Source organism: Telopea speciosissima, chromosome 11 (assembly GCF_018873765.1).
Source record: "Telopea speciosissima isolate NSW1024214 ecotype Mountain lineage chromosome 11, Tspe_v1, whole genome shotgun sequence".
In the NCBI taxonomy this organism is placed as follows: domain Eukaryota; kingdom Viridiplantae; phylum Streptophyta; class Magnoliopsida; order Proteales; family Proteaceae; genus Telopea; species Telopea speciosissima.
In genome coordinates this window covers 54,930,358-54,949,060 of record NC_057926.1, presented here as the reverse complement: position 1 = coordinate 54,949,060, position 18,703 = coordinate 54,930,358, and the positions used below count along the sequence as shown (strand labels likewise).

General features: G+C 37.8%; 2 protein-coding genes across 2 annotated transcripts; both read left to right on the top strand.

Moving 5' to 3' along the window:
- The first annotated feature begins 269 nt into the window (after positions 1 to 269).
- On the top strand, positions 270 to 2,229 carry LOC122645381 (multicopper oxidase LPR1 homolog 1-like). Its single transcript, XM_043838690.1, has 3 exons — positions 270 to 353; positions 416 to 1,876; positions 2,165 to 2,229. Exons 1-3 carry the CDS (start codon positions 270 to 272, stop codon positions 2,216 to 2,218), a joined length of 1,599 nt encoding a protein of 532 aa, XP_043694625.1. The 3' UTR covers positions 2,219 to 2,229.
- A 4,603-nt stretch (positions 2,230 to 6,832) lies between these two features.
- Positions 6,833 to 10,310, top strand: LOC122645655 (multicopper oxidase LPR1 homolog 1-like). Its single transcript, XM_043838973.1, has 3 exons — positions 6,833 to 7,106; positions 8,555 to 10,012; positions 10,257 to 10,310. Exons 1-3 carry the CDS (start codon positions 6,855 to 6,857, stop codon positions 10,308 to 10,310), a joined length of 1,764 nt encoding a protein of 587 aa, XP_043694908.1. The 5' UTR covers positions 6,833 to 6,854.
- The last annotated feature ends 8,393 nt before the right edge of the window (positions 10,311 to 18,703 follow it).

Here is an 18,703-nt window from a genome sequence, read left to right as displayed (position 1 = left end):
TCGGATGTGAATAGTTCGATATAGAGAATTATATAATCTTTATCCCCTCCAGTTCCATGCCCGGCTAGTTCCCCAGTGCCTCTAACGAGAGGGGGCGCAATGACCACCCTACCCCTACCCGAACACGCTTGGGTTGAGTCAACCACAACCCCCCAAAAAAAAAATAAATTTATTAGAGGCACTCGGAGAACTAGGCCGGGCAGAGAACTGGAGGAAATAATTTTCCTAGGTATTTAGGAACCTTTTTCTTTAATGGCTAGACATTAAGGATGAGTTCTACCCAAGTCTTTAACAAGCGAGCAACATCTTTACAAAGGAAGCTTGTATTTGATAGTGAAAAAATTCCACTTATGGTATGCGTTAAATTAAGATCAATCACGTATTAATAGTATTTGGTTTTTTCATGCTCATGCAGAAATTCCACCGTGATTTACCTAAAACAACAGTCTTCGCATATGGTACATCGGCAGAGGAGGCAACCATACCTGGACCAGTGATCGAGGCCTTGAAACAGGTGCCAACATCAGTGACATGGGAGAATCACCTTCCTCAAAACCACATCTTCTCATGGGACCACACCATCACCACTGCCATCCCTAAGAATGGTGGAGTTCCAACGGTTGTCCATCTCCATGGTGGCGTCCATCCACCACAAGACGACGGTCACCCACTTTCCTGGTTCACCTCCAATTTCAATGATACCGGCTCTCAATGGACCCAAGCAACCTACACATACCCAAACGTCCAAGCTGCCGGTAACTTATGGTACCATGATCATGCACTTGGATTAACACGTGTCAACCTCTTAGCAGGCCTGATTGGGCCTTACGTCATCCGTGATCCAAAAGTAGAAAACCCTTTGAACCTCCCATCTGGATCAGAGTTTGATCGGCACTTGATGATCATCGATCGAAGCTTCTTCAAAAATGGATCCATCTACATCAACTCAACTGGTGATAACCCCTCCATTCACCCACAATGGCAACCAGAATATTTTGGTGATGCCATTATAGTTAACGGTAAGGCTTGGCCATATCTTAAGGTCCAACGAAGGAAGTACCGTTTTAGGATCATCAATGCCGCCAATGCAAGATACTTTAACTTCTCCTTATCCAATGGCCTCCCATTCGTCCAAATAGGATCTGATTCATCATACCTCAACTCCCCAGTCCAGACTCAGAGTATTCTCCTAGCCCCCGCTGAGATTGCCGATGTTGTAATTGACTTCTCACCTTCTCAAACCAATGAGTCTATCTTAACCAATACTGCACCTTACCCGTACCCGACAGGCAGCCCGGTAGACCAGCTGAGCGGAAACGTCATGAAGTTCATCATTGCATCGGGTAATCCGACCCGCCCCGATAATTCAAAAATCCCAAAAAGCCTAGTGAATTATCCGGTAGCAACAAGTGAAGGTGCAGTGCAGAAGAGGTATATCGTGTTGTATGAGTATGATAGTGCTACCGAAAACCCAACCCATCTCTATATTAATGGGAAAAGCTTCTCGGATCCGGTGACGGAAACTCCGAGATCCGGTACCAGCGAGGTTTGGGAGGTGATCAACTTGACCCCAGATAATCACCCACTCCACATCCATTTAGCCACCTTCCAGGCAATCAAGGTTCAAGAGTTGGTAAATGAAACTACGTTCTCCGATTGTATGACAGCAAAGAACGATGCAATTGCATGCAACGTGACAGACTATGCGATTGGGCAATTGTTAACAATCCCTAACTATGAGAAGACATGGAAGAATGTAGTGAAGATAGAGCCTGGATATCAAACTACTGTGGTTGTCAAGTTTAATATGGTGGAGACCAATACAACATATCCCTTCAATGTCACTGCTGCACCTGGATATGTCTACCATTGTCATGTAAGCTTCTTTAATCATGGATATCCTCTTGGTTACTTATATAAAATAAAAAAGAAAAAAAAAAGAGCGTATTTAATGCACGAGACTCCCATCACATATAGGTTTGGGGAGGATCATAATGCATGCAACTTTATCCCTGCTTTTACACAGAAACTGTTTCCAGACTCGAACCGTGACCATTTGATCACAATGGAGCAACCTTAATTATATACCGTTGCACCAAGTCCCACCCTCTGTCTTTGTTAGTTATATAATCTCTTACTAATCTTTTGTTTCTCATTTATGCAGATTTTGGACCATGAGGATAATGAGATGATACGACCAATGAAGTTGACTCTTTGAACAAGGAAAAATGGAAACCAAACTTGAGTTACTAATAAGTTATATAGGATATTAACTCATGTAATCTATAGTTCTCAAAATTTTAGTTTGATTCTTATTGTTGATGAATTGGATCCCACGTTCTAAAATCAAATATTGTAATAGAGTCAACAAAAACTACATCAAATAATGTTTCTGTAGATATTTCTGATTTATATATATTATTGATAAATAAAGATGAAATTAGGGATTCTTTAATGAGAGAATAATGCAAACTGTCGAGTTTGGACTATGGCAATAGCGTACATCACAAATCATTCTCCCTCTCTTTTCCCATGCTTTAAGTTGTGAAATTAATTGCAGGCCAAGACGGTTTTACCATGTCGCAAAACTAAGCTTTAATAAAATGGTATGGAAGTCAATATTTAGAAAATTATGAGATATGGATCGGGAGAGTCAAGAAGGCATTTTAAAGGGTTTAACATGACTCTTTAAGGATACATGAAGATTTACAACTTTTCAAGGAAGCAATGTAACTTTCTAAGGTTATAAGGTATAACACTACAAAGTTCCACAATATTCAACTGAATAAAATTTCTTTAATCAATTTGTCACTATTTATTACCGTTTCACTTAGCTGTACAGACTTATCCTTCCACCTGTACATCCTTATCCTGTATCATGTACAACTATATCCTTCCATCTTTACATTCATACCTTGTATATCCAGTTCCCTTTTATAAAGGGATCAATTACCTTAGATTAGGGAGAGAATTTCTCCATCTATACTTGTATATATATATACCTTCACTGATAATGAAAAGACATAGAGTGCATTCACCACAATATTCTCCTATTTACACTATTGAATGAGCATAGAAAGAAAAATAAAATCTAATTTGCAAGCATTAATTGCATTCTATCCTACGACTACAATTAAATCAAAATTTACATCATAAAATAAAGGAAAAGTTAATCCTAATCTAAGCTACACTCCTTGACAATTAGAAATACCAAAATTAATAAAAACTAAATTAAAGAATTTCTCTCTCTCTCTCCTCAAAATTCTTCCCAAGGAGGGAGAACTCTCAAAAGTCAAAACTATGCAAGGTTGTTGTCCATGTGGCGTCTTCTCTTTTGTTGATATTCTAATCAACAAAAGCCTTACTAAAATATAGGAAAGAAATAAAACAAGGAGAGATCTCATTAATCAATTCTTCCCAAAACCCAACTCTATTAGATTGTCTTTCCTTTAAAACCGATACCTCTTAGATAGATTTTCCAATTCCTAAAATATAGGAATGTGAAGGTAATGAATTATAGAAATCGGCTAAGGGCAGCGTGCCATCGGTTAGAGGTCTTCTTGAAGTCAAATCCACATGACAAGGTGTAAATCGACCTTGATGATGTGGTATAGTTTGAACCGATTTGAATCTTGGTCTTGGTTTAGTTTGGCATGCAGGCCTGGGCCTGCATCAAATATAGTTAAAAGAATCATTCCATGTCTATTTCGTCATCCCTCTGCAATAGGTCTATAACAGGGTTGGACAGAGGCAGTCTGGCCAATGAGAGAATGCATGGGGGCATCCAACAAGTGTGGGAATTTTTCATTTCTTGGGGCGAGGCGGTTATTTCTCCCATTTCGTGTCTTAGCGCAAGCTTCACGAAGTCTAGTAGCCTTTTATTTTCGTATTAAATATACTATTTAATCAAGAGATAAGATTGGAATCGTTGAAGAGGAGCCGCAACTGAGAGAGATAATCTTAGTTGGATGGTACGGAGAAAAGAAATTAGAAGCAGCGGCGTTGGAAGTGGTTGTCTTCATCAAGAAGAGAAGGAAGGAGAACAGAGAGAAGTGGCTAAAGGAGAGCGTGGAGAAGAGAAGAGGTTTTTGCTTCTCCGGAATTCTGCATTCCTTATCCTCCTGGAGCTGTGGGTTGGCCGGAATGGCAGCGATGAAAGCGACGACGGCAACCAAGGAGAAGAAGAAGCCAAAAAAAAAAAAAAAAAAAATCAAGAAGAAGAAGAAAGGGTTAGAGAGGAAAGAGGATTTGAAGAAGGCAAAGTTGTCATTTTACATTGTATTATTTAACAGTTTTTGGTTAATAATATTAGAAGAGGGTAAAATTGGCATTTTACATTGTATTATTTAACACCGTCCAATCGAAAGGGTGCGACTGTATAATTTATAAACACAGGGGTCACTTTGTATTTACGACAAACCTCGTGTGGTCGCAGACTCAGCAGTGTAATTTTTCCATTAAATAATTCTAAACATGGAAAGGGATGAGGCCATGGGGTGCAGCTGCTTGCGATTAAAACTTTTTAAAGTTCGGGTTTGTTTAACAAATCCAACTTAATTTCCAAACAAATTGGTTTGAAATAGATCAGTTTGTCTGTGATCTGGTAAACATGTACGCCATTTTTTATTATTATTTATAGGGTTAGTAGAACGTCCAATTCATAACTATTCTTGTGCTCATCACACGCGTCCTATTTTACCAAAAAAAAATAAAAAAAAATCACACGTTTCCTCTCATCAAAGGCTTGCTAAACGAGCACATGTTTTTCAAGAGAGAGAAAAAGTGTGTGAACGAAAGAGAGAAGGTAAAAGATTTGAATCCCATGAAGGATGGCCACCTCCTTCTAGCAATTTATAGAGGGGAAGTACCGAAGTAACAACACACAAGTCTGAACATTACGGACACCCATTCAAAATGAATTTTTACTAAAGGTGAGCAAGATTTTAATTAAAAGTGAAAATACAAATGTTTAACATTCAGGTATACCTAGATGAATATCAAAAAAAAAAAAAAAAAAAAAAAAAAAAAAAAAAAAAAAACAAAAGATATATATATGCATTCGAAATGAATAATAGAGATTTAATTGCCTGCCAAAAAAAAATTTGATTGTTTGAAAAAGTTTCTAAATCAAGGCTGATGGATGCACCTCTTTATACAAGCATGTCTCTACATATAGACACATGCTTCTTAAAGAGACATTTGTCCACATACATTGTGTCTAGATCTCTTTAGATGTTTCTAGAAGATACACTTGTCCATAAGTTATATCATATACCTCTCCATTACCAAAAAAAATATCATATAGCTCTCCACATTTGTAGATCCCTAGATGTTTCTAAAAGATACACTTTTCCATGTTTGGATGTAGAGGTTCATCTCTATAATGTATAGACACAACTCCAAAGCCCACCCATACCAGAGGTATTTTTGAAATTTTTGTATTTTAAAAATCATTAATAAAAAAGTTCACAAAGTTACAAAATACCAACAAAAAATGGTATGATCACATTAGATGATGGGACAAATCATTGCAGATGTCTTTTAAATTTAAATTAACTGTAAATTTAATAAATCACATTACGAATCACGAGTGAATTCAAACTTTTGAACTTTTTCTTCATTGATATAACCGACTAACTAACCATCCATATTTTACCATTTGACCCAACCTTTTTTATTACTGATTCTCCTATATATGATGCCAATAAAATGTGAAAAATAAAAAAGGATACAAAAAAGAATGGACATTACTTATTTGTTCTCTCTAAAGAGGACCTTCCCACTTCAGAAGTAATTGCTTTGATGTTTGAATGTTGATTGCTTACCCTGACCCTATAACTATGTTGGGAGATAAGTCCCATATCGCCTACTAACAAGCCTATAGGTTTGGGAGTCTCTCTCTCTAACATTTTCAACTTTTGGGATGAAAACTTTACATGGTATATTAGAACGAGTTTTCATTGTGTCCATGTGTTTGCAACACAAATTGAGTCTTATATTGGTCACTAACAAGCCTATAACCCCCCTTATACACTTGGGAGTCCCTCTACGTAACGGTTCAAACTTTTGGAATTGAAAGTTTACAAAATAATTAAAGCTCAGTCAACCAAATTTTTTCAGTCTAATGCTTGTAGGGGGGCTAGAAGCCATTATCTGGCGCAGTTTTACTTGCAAAATGTGAGAAAATTTGTTTGATAATTAAGAACATGATTTTGAAAAAACCAGACTGGAATAACTAGAATTGATGATGACCAGTGCAAATTCCGATTGACCTTGATTCTTTGCTGAGTCTAACAGAGTTGGGCCAAATAAGATTGAATTCAACTCTTGGCCAATTCGATCTAAGACTATTCGATTTCAAATCAATGGTGACCGATCCTGTTCCCCCATTCCAGGTTTTATTAGTTAGTACTCCCTAATTAAAAAGATGTCATGGGTTACTTAACTTAGTTAACTTAGAAGTAATTAACCTTGTTAACTTAGTATTAACTATTAATCTAGCGCTAATACTAAGTCTCCCCTAGTTCCCCCCTCCCTACCTAGCTTTAGTTAGTCTGAATTCTGCATCTGCCCAGATTGGTGCCGTCAGCCCAGCAAAGTTGGATTTCCCCACACGACTTATACAATTACAAGTCAAAATCATCGTTGCTGTTCTCCAAAAAACTACGAAAAAAATAGGTTGGAAGGTGACCATAAAGCATTCTTAACTGGTTATATATAAGGGGCCGGGTGACATTAATGTTGCCCAATTCATCCTAAATCTTGTGCTCGGCATTGGCATTGAGCACACACCTCGCTCACTCATACTAATTTCCTTTGGCTGCTCTGTTTACAGACAAATCAACACTACAAGAATGGAGGCTATCAGATTGTTAACCATCCTTATACTGTTAAGTATGAGGATTTGGAGTGGAGCAGCCACCCCAGCACCGTCGTCGACCGCCGCGCCACCTCCGATAACAGAAGCAACCCTTCAGCAAGTGGCTGCTTCTCTGAAAATGTATGTTGATGAGCTCCCAAAAATTCCAAAGCTCTTTGGTTATTCAATGCGACATGGCTCACCAGCTCCTGGAAATCTCGCTATAGGCATGTTCGAGAAGAAATGGGTATATAAATTCTTGCTCCTGGAATTTCACCACAATTAAAATCTTCTAGTAGAAGGCTGCGTTTGATAAGCATTCTTGGAATGCATTCTACGTCAACTGATTTTATCATTTCACAATGCTAAATTGACGTAGAATGCATTTTAAGAATGCATATATAAGGCAGCCTAAGTATACACGTAACGTACATCTCAAAGGTCTGGCATTAGAACTTTGGAAGTCTGGACCCTACACATCGACCACCTATCTAATGGTGTCAATTTAGAGCCAAAACCGACCTTTTAAACCCGAATCAAAGCGAACTAAAATAAATTGATTTGATTTTGGTTTCAAGATTAGCAATATTTTCTTGATTTGATTTGGTTTTGATTTCATGATTGAAACTGTTAGACCGAACCAACTTAACGATTTCGAACCAAATAAGCAACCACATAAATCATATGTACTCTTTTTTTAATGTTTAATCAATGTAGATGCTAAATTCTTTTTCTTTCTAATCTTTGGGAGAAAAAATATTTGTGGATTATGGTCCTACCAAGGATAATTTTTACCGGTTAATATATAAAAAGTTGGCCCAAACGCCTAAAATAAGATCCAAACTGGATACAAACCATGTCAAACCAAACAGTGGACTAGATGTGAAATTGAATGAGGAATCGAATAAAAAACCGAACCGAATAAGTTTGGCTCTGGTTTTGAAAAATATATTCTTATTTGGTTTTGGTTTTTACATGTTGTATCTTGAATTGAACCGAAAAATCAAAACTGAACCAATTGACACCCGTACACCTATCCGGCCATGCACCAAGTAACAATGTGGCAGCATCAGCATGTTGAGCTTAATAACACATCTACCTCAACTGATTTTAGCTATGTGAATATTTGGCCAAAAAATAAATAAATAAACTTCTTGCCCATAAGATATGGATGAAGCATAAACCTGCTTTATACATAGGAAGATTGTTTTAATTATGAAAACATATCTATTGTTTTTTTTGTTTTTTTTTTTTTTTTGGGGATACGGAGGTGGGGAGATGGATTTGACTCCTCTGGGGGTTGGGGGTGTGCTGCACCTCGATTGGCACGGCAGCAGATGATGACACGTGGAGTAGTGTTCTTCGACCAACATGGATCGAGCTGAAACATCTAAATATGTGGTGCATATGCTATGGAGAGAAAGATTTTTTACTTTTGAAATCCTCATTTTCAGTTCGATATTCGTTGTTCGAATGGCACTAAATTCACGTATCGTCATTTGATGTCGCACCAGAACTGGATCCATAGAAAAATACTAAACTAGATAAGGAACAAGAGGTCCTCCAAATCTTTTCGAGGATTGAATAGGCTCTACTGCACTAGCCTCAAGCCAACTGTTACCGCATCTGTCTTCTAGTCTAGCTATTGTATTCTTCAATGATCAATCACTTACTAGTATTTTTTATGATGTGTAGAAATTCCACCGTGATTTCCCTTCAACGACAGTCTTCGCATATGGTACATCAGCAGAGGCAGCTACCGTACCTGGACCACTCATCGAAGCTCTAAAAGGGATAAAAACATCAGTGACATGGCAAAATTACCTTCCTCAGAACCACTTCCTCTCATGGGACCCAACCGTCACTTGTGCCATCCCTAAGCATGGTGGGGTTCCAACAGTCGTCCATCTCCATGGAGGTGTCCATCCACCACAAGAAGACGGCAACCCAAATGCTTGGTTCACCTCCAGTTACCGAGAAACCGGACCTGCCTGGACCCAACCAACCTACACATACCTGAACATCCAACATGCTGGTAACCTATGGTACCATGATCATGCACTTGGTTTAACACGTGTCAACATCCTAGCAGGCCTGGTTGGCCCATATGTGATCCGTGATCCAAAATTAGAAAAACCTTGGAATCTCCCATCCGGACCAGATTTTGATCGGCACCTGATGGTCTTCGACCGGAGCTTCTACATGAATGGTTCCATTTACATCAATTCAACTGGTGACAATCCTTCCATTCACCCACAATGGCAACCAGAATACTTTGGTGATGCCATTATAGTTAACGGTAAAGCTTGGCCATTTCTTAAAGTCCAACGAAGGAAGTACCGTTTTAGAATCATCAACGCTTCCAATGCGAGATTTTTTAACTTCTCATTATCCAATGGTCTTCCGTTCATCCAAGTAGGATCAGATGCGTCCTACCTCAACTCCCCAGTCCAGACACAGAGTATCCTCTTATCCCCCGCCGAGACCGCTGATGTCATAGTTGACTTTTCAACTCCAAACACCAACGAATCTGTCTTAACTAATAGTGCACCTTACCCATACCCGACAGGCAACCCGGTGGATAATCTAACCGGAAATGTTATGAAGTTCATAATATCACCAGAAAACCAGAATTCTCCCTGTAAGATTCCGACAAGCCTAGTGAATTACCCGGCAGCAACAACAGAAGGTTCAGTGAAGACGAGGTATATAGTGTTGTATGAGTATGAAAGTACTACCGGAAACCCGACCCATCTGTATATTAATGGGAAGAGCTTCTTGGACCCGGTGACGGAACTTCCGAAAGTTGGTACAACAGAGGTGTGGGAGGTGATCAACCTGACCCAAGATAATCACCCGCTTCACATACACTTGGCAACATTTCAAGCGATCAAGGTGGAGGAGTTGGTGGATCTTGATACATTTAGAAACTGCATGATTGCACAGAAGAATGATGCAGTTGGGTGTAACGTGACAGCCCATTTAAGTGGGAAATTGCTAAGTATCCCAAACTATGAGAAGACATGGAAGAATGTAGTGAAGATAGTACCTGGATATCAAACTACAACGATAGTCAGATTTAATATGGTGGAGACTAATACAACATATCCTTTCAATGCTACTGCTGCACCTGGATATGTCTACCATTGTCATGTGAGTCTTTCTAATCATCTTCATATAGGGTTACTATTTATCAATTCGACTCCTCTATTTCCGCCTGTCCGGTACTACCGTGTGCCCTCACACACAAGCATGTTAGAAAGTACCACCTTACCTTGTTCGGGCAAGGCGATCGAGCAGACAGAAGTAGAGGAGTCGGATCCTACTACTTATATATGAATTTGTACTCAACACATAGATCTCCTGACTGAATTGTTTTGTTTTTTCATACATGCAGATTTTAGACCACGAAAATAACCAGATGATACGACCATTGAAGATGGTTCTTTGAAAAGCATCCCAAGCTCTGTCCTAATAAAATTTCCTTCTAAGAATTGAATAAGGCAGCCAAACTTAGGCTGTATTTGGTATGCATTCTAGATAGATTTCGTATTTTCATCCAAGAATACGAAATTGACTTGGAATGCATTCCAACAATTAATGTATGTTATATTTTTCATTCTTTTGTTTTTTGGTACAAATATTTTACTTTCTTTTATATGTATTAATTGTTTTACCAAAAAATAAAATATGTATTAATTGTTATACGCCCTTTTCTCTCTCTCTCTCTCTCTCTCTCTCTCTCTCTCTCTAAAATTGGATTGTTTATGGTCCAAGCTTGGACTGGGCCTGGGTAGACATCACCCAACCTAGCCCAGCTTATATATAACTGTTTCAGGGTAAGGCCTGATATACGAACTTAGGACGATTTTAGGGCCCAATTGATTGGGCCTTGGGTCAACCCAGCCCCATTTGATCCTTGTTTTATATAAATCCACTCAACAAAAAGAGTTTGGAGTGGAGTTTTCAAGTTTTAAAACATTGGTATTAAGGAATTAGGGACAACGTGAGAAAGAAAAAATCCCATCCTTCATCTGAATATGCGAAGACTTCAACATAGGTAAAGTTTTTGACACTTTTATTGGAGACGATTGTACAATTACGAGCTTTACCAAAAAAAAAAGATCGTACAATTACGAGGAACAACTCAAGCATATAACTACATTTAACATGGTTCGACACAAATGCTTATATTGACCCAAGAGAATCAGAGATTGTTCACTAATTCAGAGAAAAACTCTAGACCACTTTCCACCTCACGTACAATGTGATTTCCTTTTACATGTGTTTAGGTTCTTCCAACATATATAGACAATTTGTAGGGGATCCAAAAACCCTAAAATCGAACATATAATGATTTTCCTTCGCATGAATGCTTACATTCACCCAAGAGAATTAGAAATTTCTCGTTAATTCAAAAAACCTCTCTACACTACTTTCCACCTCAGAGCGTGATTTCTCTTTACTTGTGTTTAGGTTTTTCCAACAGAGACAATTTGTAAGGAATCCAAAAATCCCAAAGCGGTACATATATTAATGAACCCAAAACCCGACCGAATTATAAATACAAATCCGATGGTAATTGTAAAGACCCACAAAAAAAAAGACACCATCAACCCCAACGATATTTAATAAACATTAGAATAAGTCCCAACACCACGCCATCTATCCAAATTTGTAGCTCTACGCATTACAAGAAAATGGTGCAACAACGGCACATTGGGAGGAGATATGGTGGCGTTTTTGGTAAACGTCGTCATATATGAGTATGCAACGGCGTTTTGCGATAAACACCATCATATATGAGTATTCAACGACGTTTGTAAACAAACGCCGATATATATAGGTAAACGTACATATTATAAGGTGTTTTTTCAATAAGCGCCGTTGTAGATAACAAAACAACAACATTTAGTAATAGTGCCGTAGATTATTTATTGTTGGAATAAGGGGAAGATAGAAGGTCGAAGGGGATATAGTGTTTCTATTAACGGCGTTTCTTATAAAGTGCCGTTGTAGAATACAATACAATGGCGTTTCTTGTTAAACGCCGCCGAAAATCCTAAGCCTTATTTCCTTCCCGCTCGAGCCCGCGCTCACCATCTTCGTTCAACTCTCAAATCTCTCAAATTCCCAAACCTATATTCACTTCCCGCTCTGTTCCTGCGCGGTCACCATCCCTCTCTCAAATCTCTTTCAACCTCCTCTCTCACTGCCCCCAAATTTCTCTGCCTCTACGATCTCCTCTCTCACTGCTCCTGGCCGACGTCTCCACCACTGTGATATCCTCGGCTCAACCTCAACCTAGGGTTTTGGAATTCCTCCATCGGCGTGCAAATCTTCCTCTTCAAAGCTCCACTCTCTCTGAAGGCGAGATTCTCTTCGTTTTCTGACTCAATCTCAACCCTAGTTTCAGCCTTCCTCCTCTTATGTTCTCAGACTCTCACGGTATGTGTGTGTGTGTTTTTTTCTTTTTGTTCTCTCCTCCTCCTCTTCTTCTTCTTCTTCATCTTTCACTGTGGCTGAGAGTCACTCGAATCACTCCCACGAATTTTTTCCCCATCTTCCTCTGCTCCTCACGATAAATTTTTTTTTTCTGTTGCTACTGCTGAAGACGCTGCTCATAGCCAATTATGCGTTCTCTCCTCCCATTCTCAAGCTCCTAGGCGAGAAGACAATCTGTATGTCCTGTCCCTACATTTTTTCTTTAAATTATGTCTTTTAAGACTTTGAATTCAAATTGATCTTAATTTATTTGTGTTTTCTTATTAGTCAGCTGGTGACAGAAGCCTTGCACAACGAAACGTTGAAGCAATATCTGAAAACAATGTGGCGAGTAATCACTCAAGTGATTATGTGGCTTGCACACAAAAGAACAAGACAAGCAGTGGAATAGGAAGTGATGCTTAAGTAAGTGTTTTCTAGCCACCCAGTAGTACAAATTTTTTGCTTAACTATGCCTGTTTCTTGTTGTGCTTCTAAGGCTTTGTGGTAATATTTTACAAGCACTTTCAGGATGCCACTACTATGACACATATATTAACATGACAAATGTTTGTTGATGAGGTTTTGTGGTAGTACTGTTAACTTCATGCATCTAATGGTAAATTGGTAATGGATTTTCCAACAGAATATTAGTACTACATATTGTTCATATTCCAATTCTTGCAGCATGAACATAAGAGGTTGGAATGCCATGATTGGACTTGGATTCAATGCTGCAATAAGGTTGTGTACACTAATATGAAGTTAACTAATGAAGTAGTTATAGAAATGTGATTTTCTTTTCTCTTCCTCGTTTCCCTTTGTATTCAAATGGTTGTATATCCACTAGTGCTGCTTTTTCCTAATTGTATATATACTTCTATGCCATATTCCATCAGCAAATTATTAGGCCTTGGACTTACTCTTTTTTATGTGATTTTATATATACTTCTATTCACCATCAAGGGCCCATAGGCCAACTACAAGCTAAGGGGAAGGCTAAGACAAGCCCACAATCTACAACTAAGGGGGGAGGAGGGGGAGAAAGGTGCCTTTTTTTTTTGGCACAAATGCAATCCAGGAGAGTTGAACCCTTGACCTCTTGGGGGGCATGCACCAACTTGCAATGCCTCCAGCCAAACTCAAGTTCAAAACTAGCTATCAAGTCTAATTTCTTTAACGATTCTGTGAGTGGTTTTATTTTATATTTTTTAAAATTGTTCCACATTTTATCTTAGCTTTGATTGATTGATTACCTGTACTTGTGAAAATCCATCCAGGGATATAAGTAACAATAATCTTGGAAATCGGATACCCTATCAACTCCCTCCGAATGTGTAGCAACTGTAAGTTTTTCATTGATCTAGTAGTTGGATCATTTTTCTGATTCAATTTATGACTTGAAGTTGACTGGTTGCTCTACTTTATTGTTCTTGTGGTTAATCCGTTTGAGTTAGTGCTAGTTGTAGCTTGAATTTATCATAGGTAAGTTGTAGTTTTTACATTATCTCTTTCTTCTCTTATTCACTTTCTCTCTTTATTTTCTTCCCATTATAATTCAACCCTCCTTGTTGAACACTTCCTTGCTGTCCAACATCAAGAAAAGATGGATGTAACTTTTGGATAGTTGGTCATGTAAATCTTTGTTTCGAGTCTAAAATGTGTAGGATATTTAGTCAGGTAAGTAGTACTGAAATGGCTATCAGTGAATGTAATTTCTTAGTACTGATCTGGATGAATTTCTCATGCCTAATACAAATTGTACTTGGGAGCTCCTGTTTGCAACAGCCAACAGACTTGTGATAATACACCTATAACAAACTTTTGTACATTGTTAGTGAAACTGCAAGCAGCCAATGTGCCATGGGAAGCTGATGAGCATCCTTGTTAAACAGTGGAACTAAAAAGTAAAAGGGAAAGATGTAAACAATGATAGAAAATGTTCAAACTCAAACTTGGAAAGCTTGATGCCATCATATTGGAGTAGTTTTATGTCTTTCTCTCTCTCACCAAAGAATGTTTGTCTGCCCAGCTCTGCCTATAATTTCTGGTAGAACTACTTGTTTCCAAGCAATTTTGTAACCTCCAGGTAATCTCCTCTCTCTCCCCACCTAAAGGAAAATCTCTGTTCATATCTGGCCGTGATATCTAGGGAGAACTTTGGCCCTTTTCAAGTAGATCTCCTGTGGCCAATACTCAAATCTTAGTTTGAGCATTTTCCTATCTGTTGCTGACCTCTCTCTCATATTTTTGGTTTCAGATTGGTGACAATCTTCAGTTGAAGTCATCTTCCACAATTCAAAGAATTGTTTAGTTGAAGTAGGTAAGAGATTAGTTTTGTATGCATTATACTGTGGATTATTTTTATATAGTAGATTAGGGAATTGTTGGGGGGATGATGTTTATTTATTCCTTGTTTAAATGTTGATGGAATTGGTGTTCTGTTATTAGTTATTACATGGTTTAATTATTTTAGAAAATCTCATCCCAACAAATGGATTATAAATCTTTGTTCCTCGGAGATTTTTATTTTATTTTATCTAATGTCTTTGTTATGTATGCTTTGTATAATGAGTTCGTACATTCTTATATAGAGATGGATTTTTTGTTTCTTTTGATCAGTACCCATCTTTCTTTATGTTAGTTCTTGTCAAAGTTCAAGTCCTTAGTTTTAAACTTTATATTAGTTCTTGTCAAAGTTCAAGTCCTTAGTTTTGAACTTGAGTTTGCATTAGTTATTAACACTTATTACATATTTTAAAAATTATGCTCTTGCACATTTTATGTATTGAGTTTAAACTATTCAGATCACCAGCGTCCCATTGCATGTAACAGCCTTTTACTTTGAAATAAAAATTGGTTGGGTGTTCAGTGGCTGAAACAGTTCCTTAGAATTAATAACTCAAAAACTATTAAGTGTTGAATCTATCCTCAATTTGATGCAGATAAATCATAAAAGTGGGTATTTTAGTGGATTTATCCTTGGATTTGATTACATATCAGTTGGGCCTTTGGGTCAAGGGGTTTTCATTGTAATAGGTCGTTTTAATGGGCCTAAACTAAGGGTAGGAGCTAGGACTACAAGATTAATCAAGTAGGATTATTTTAGTAAAGATTTGTGGGTAAATCCTAGAACCATTAAGTATTTGTGTCCAGATTTCACTATAAGTTTATGTTCTGCTTTTAGAGTCCCAGTTTGAGTTCCAAATCATTATATGAATATAAGAGAATCATTGTAGAAGTGTTATAGCTAAAGAGAAACAAGTTAGTTTATATAGTTGAGACCAACTTTTCAAGAGACATATTCATTTCTAATCTATTCTTATACTTTGTTGACCATCCATACCTGTGATATTGTTTGTCTAATCATTAACAAATATTTGTGTTGGATCTCATATTACCTAATGTGCTTCATGTTTCTGTACCAGAGCATTCATTGTAACTTACCATCTCATGACAGTTCTAGAGATATACCATCAATTATTAGATTACAATCCCCTCAAGTGTGTTAAGGCATCAGTTAGACCTGAGCATCTCAAACTCAAAATTCTTTTTAGATGATCTGTCATGAATTTTGAATTTGTGCATAAAAGGGCATGCTGTTTCAGTCTATTGATTTGGATAATTACTTGCTCAAGTCTTTGTTTCTGCCTATTGCTTATAAATGGGTCAGATTTGAGTTTGATTTGGATTATTGATCGCTTAATCTCTGTTTCAGTCCATTGCTTTTTAAATGTATCAAACTTTAACATGACTTGGATATATTTATTTAAATCTCTTATTTCATCCCATCTCTGTGGATGATGCACTTCGAATCTGAAATGGGTAGGGTATTTGGTGAGGTATATCTCTGTTTTATATATGAATTTGATTTGGATATAAAAATAGGTGACATGATGAATCTATTAACTTTGAAACAAGTTAATGGATTGAATATAGAAATAATTTTTTTTTAAAAAAAAAAAATACATTTAGCAGCGTTTTTTTACAAACGCCGCTGAAAGTATAAACTCAACACCTATGACGGCACTTTTTAAATGCTGTTGCAATACACTTTTACCGGCGTTTATTGTAAAATACCACAAAAGAATAGAAATTCAATACCTATCGCGACACTTATAAAAACGTCGTTGTAGTACATTTTTCCCGGCATTTATTAAAAAATGCCGCAAAAAAGGTACATACACATACACACTAAAAAAATGCCGTTGTACAAAAACGGCAGTACCTTTGCCAACATTTCAGCAGCACAAATTATAAATACCGTTATATCCTATGGCGGCAGTTTTCGGACTTATAATTTGTGCCGCCGTAGGCCCAATTTCTTGTAGTGACGTATCCCATCTCCAATGCCCCTTGCAACCCCTGTTGTAGTCTCCTTGCCTGCGTTTCTTGATAGCATCCTATGAGTGCTCTGAATAGAACTTGTGTTGTAATACAAGATACCCTTAATACGAGTGTGTTAAAGGCATGAGGATGGGCGGTAAGCATCTTCATTGCATCAGTTTTATGTGAAACAAAGAACGTAAGCAAGACTTTAGTTGGCTTTCACATTTTATGCAATTATTGTCCACTTGATCATTCTCCAACAGTAACTTTCATCCAATCGCCTCCCATTCGTTGGAAAACTCGACTTCTCTCTAAGAATGTTAGATTGGGCTGCTCTCCTTGGAGGACATCACCCAATGAGTGTTCAGTGAGGCATCCGATGGCTGGGCTATGCCGGACACATCCCTGCATGTGCCCTCCATAGCAGGTTTTCTGTTAACCTAAATCATCCATAGCAACAATTCAGATAGTCTGCGGCGCAGCTGCACGTAGCGGCCTGTGCAGCGACCGGGCTGCATCCGCAATGACCGCCTTATCCCCGCTCGGGCAAGGCATTTGGGCAGGGGTATGGCGGTCTTTGCACACGTTGCTCAGTCTGCGCTGCACAGGCCGCTACAAGCTGCGCACCGTAGAGGATCTGGATGCCCATAACAAGCAACTTACATGAGAACCTCACATAGATTAAGGCACATGACCAAAAAGAATTAAAAATAATAAAAAAAATGAAGAAAGAAGAAGAAAAGAATGCATCGGTTGGCAGCCCTAATAATCTAAAACGAGTTATTTTATTAGGGCTGCGTTTGTTTTCTTATAATATATTGCATGTATATATACGGTCAATAAATGACTATAATAATACAAATACCAGAATCCACGCATACCCAGATAATAAGATACAAGAGTATAAATGCTAAAGGGGAAAGTTTTCATACATGGCTGTGTAAGCCATGCATGTGAGAGGATGGGAGCTTCAAGGCATTAATTAATGGGTGGGGGTTTATGACTTTTCCAACTCTTTGTGAGAGGGGACACGACCGTGCATGCTTACACGGCCATGTACAAAAATTTTCCCCGATGCTAAATCTTGACCTGAGACTCCACCTTTGGCATTGTCATTAGCAGAGACCTTAAGACAACGCAAGAACTAACTAAAAATTTTAAACTTTCACCTTCGACATTGCCATTAACAGAAAGCTTAAAACAATAAACCAATTCCAAAGACAATTTCTATTCAATGGAACCAATATCTCGGTCTTTCTTGGGTGCCCCAGACAACTTCAGAATGAACAAAATTTGGCCATCTGAATCAATCCAAGAATAGTGTCTTCACACTAGGTTCATGTGGATCCCTCTTAATCCCTCACGAGGTTTAATTTGACACCTAACAATGTGCTTGCAAAATAGAAAAGCGTTGGTTCTCTCTATAGCTCATTAATTTCTCCACACATTTCAGCTATTGGAAGAATGAAATCTGTTAATTGGAAAAATGGAGGCACTTAAAAATTAAGTTGAATATTATCTAGTACGTTGAAGCAGGTGTGAGCATTAAAAATGTAATGTGTATTTTTGGTTCTTAAAAAGCTTCTTGGTGTTTAGCTTTTTGATAACATCTAAGGGCAAATATATTGAACAACTAAAAAAAAAAAAGATTTTTAGTGCACATTTAAAGTGCATCCAATGGTGACCATTGCAGTTGAGAGAATTAAAAATCCAAGAACATCGGGCCAGTGCACTGCCCCTTGAGAGGATAAAATTCCTAAAAAAAATTGGCATAACTGCCATTCACTTTTAAATAAAACCCCTTTAAGCTGACTTAAAAAATTGGACTGGATTTTCCTTAGCCATGGTGAATAGGAATTTATTCATCGTGGGTCTTCAGATGCTTGCAGGAGAGTATTGAGAATGACATTTTGCGAAACATGCTAAAATCCTATAGAGGTTTGTGAACCCGAGGATGTTATGGTGAAGGAAAACTTTCTTCTAAAAGTAATTGTTTTAAAAAATAAATAAATAAATTCTAAAGATCAACAA

Coding starts and splice junctions, on each gene's coding strand:
- LOC122645381 (XM_043838690.1), top strand. CDS start 270: ATGAGTTCTACCCAAGTCTTTAACAAGCGAGCAACATCTTTACAAAGG. Junction 354..415: donor GTGAAAAAATTCCACTTATG/GTATGCGTTAAA, acceptor ATGCTCATGCAG/AAATTCCACCGTGATTTACC. Junction 1,877..2,164: donor GATATGTCTACCATTGTCAT/GTAAGCTTCTTT, acceptor TCATTTATGCAG/ATTTTGGACCATGAGGATAA.
- LOC122645655 (XM_043838973.1), top strand. CDS start 6,855: ATGGAGGCTATCAGATTGTTAACCATCCTTATACTGTTAAGTATGAGG. Junction 7,107..8,554: donor GCATGTTCGAGAAGAAATGG/GTATATAAATTC, acceptor TATGATGTGTAG/AAATTCCACCGTGATTTCCC. Junction 10,013..10,256: donor GATATGTCTACCATTGTCAT/GTGAGTCTTTCT, acceptor TCATACATGCAG/ATTTTAGACCACGAAAATAA.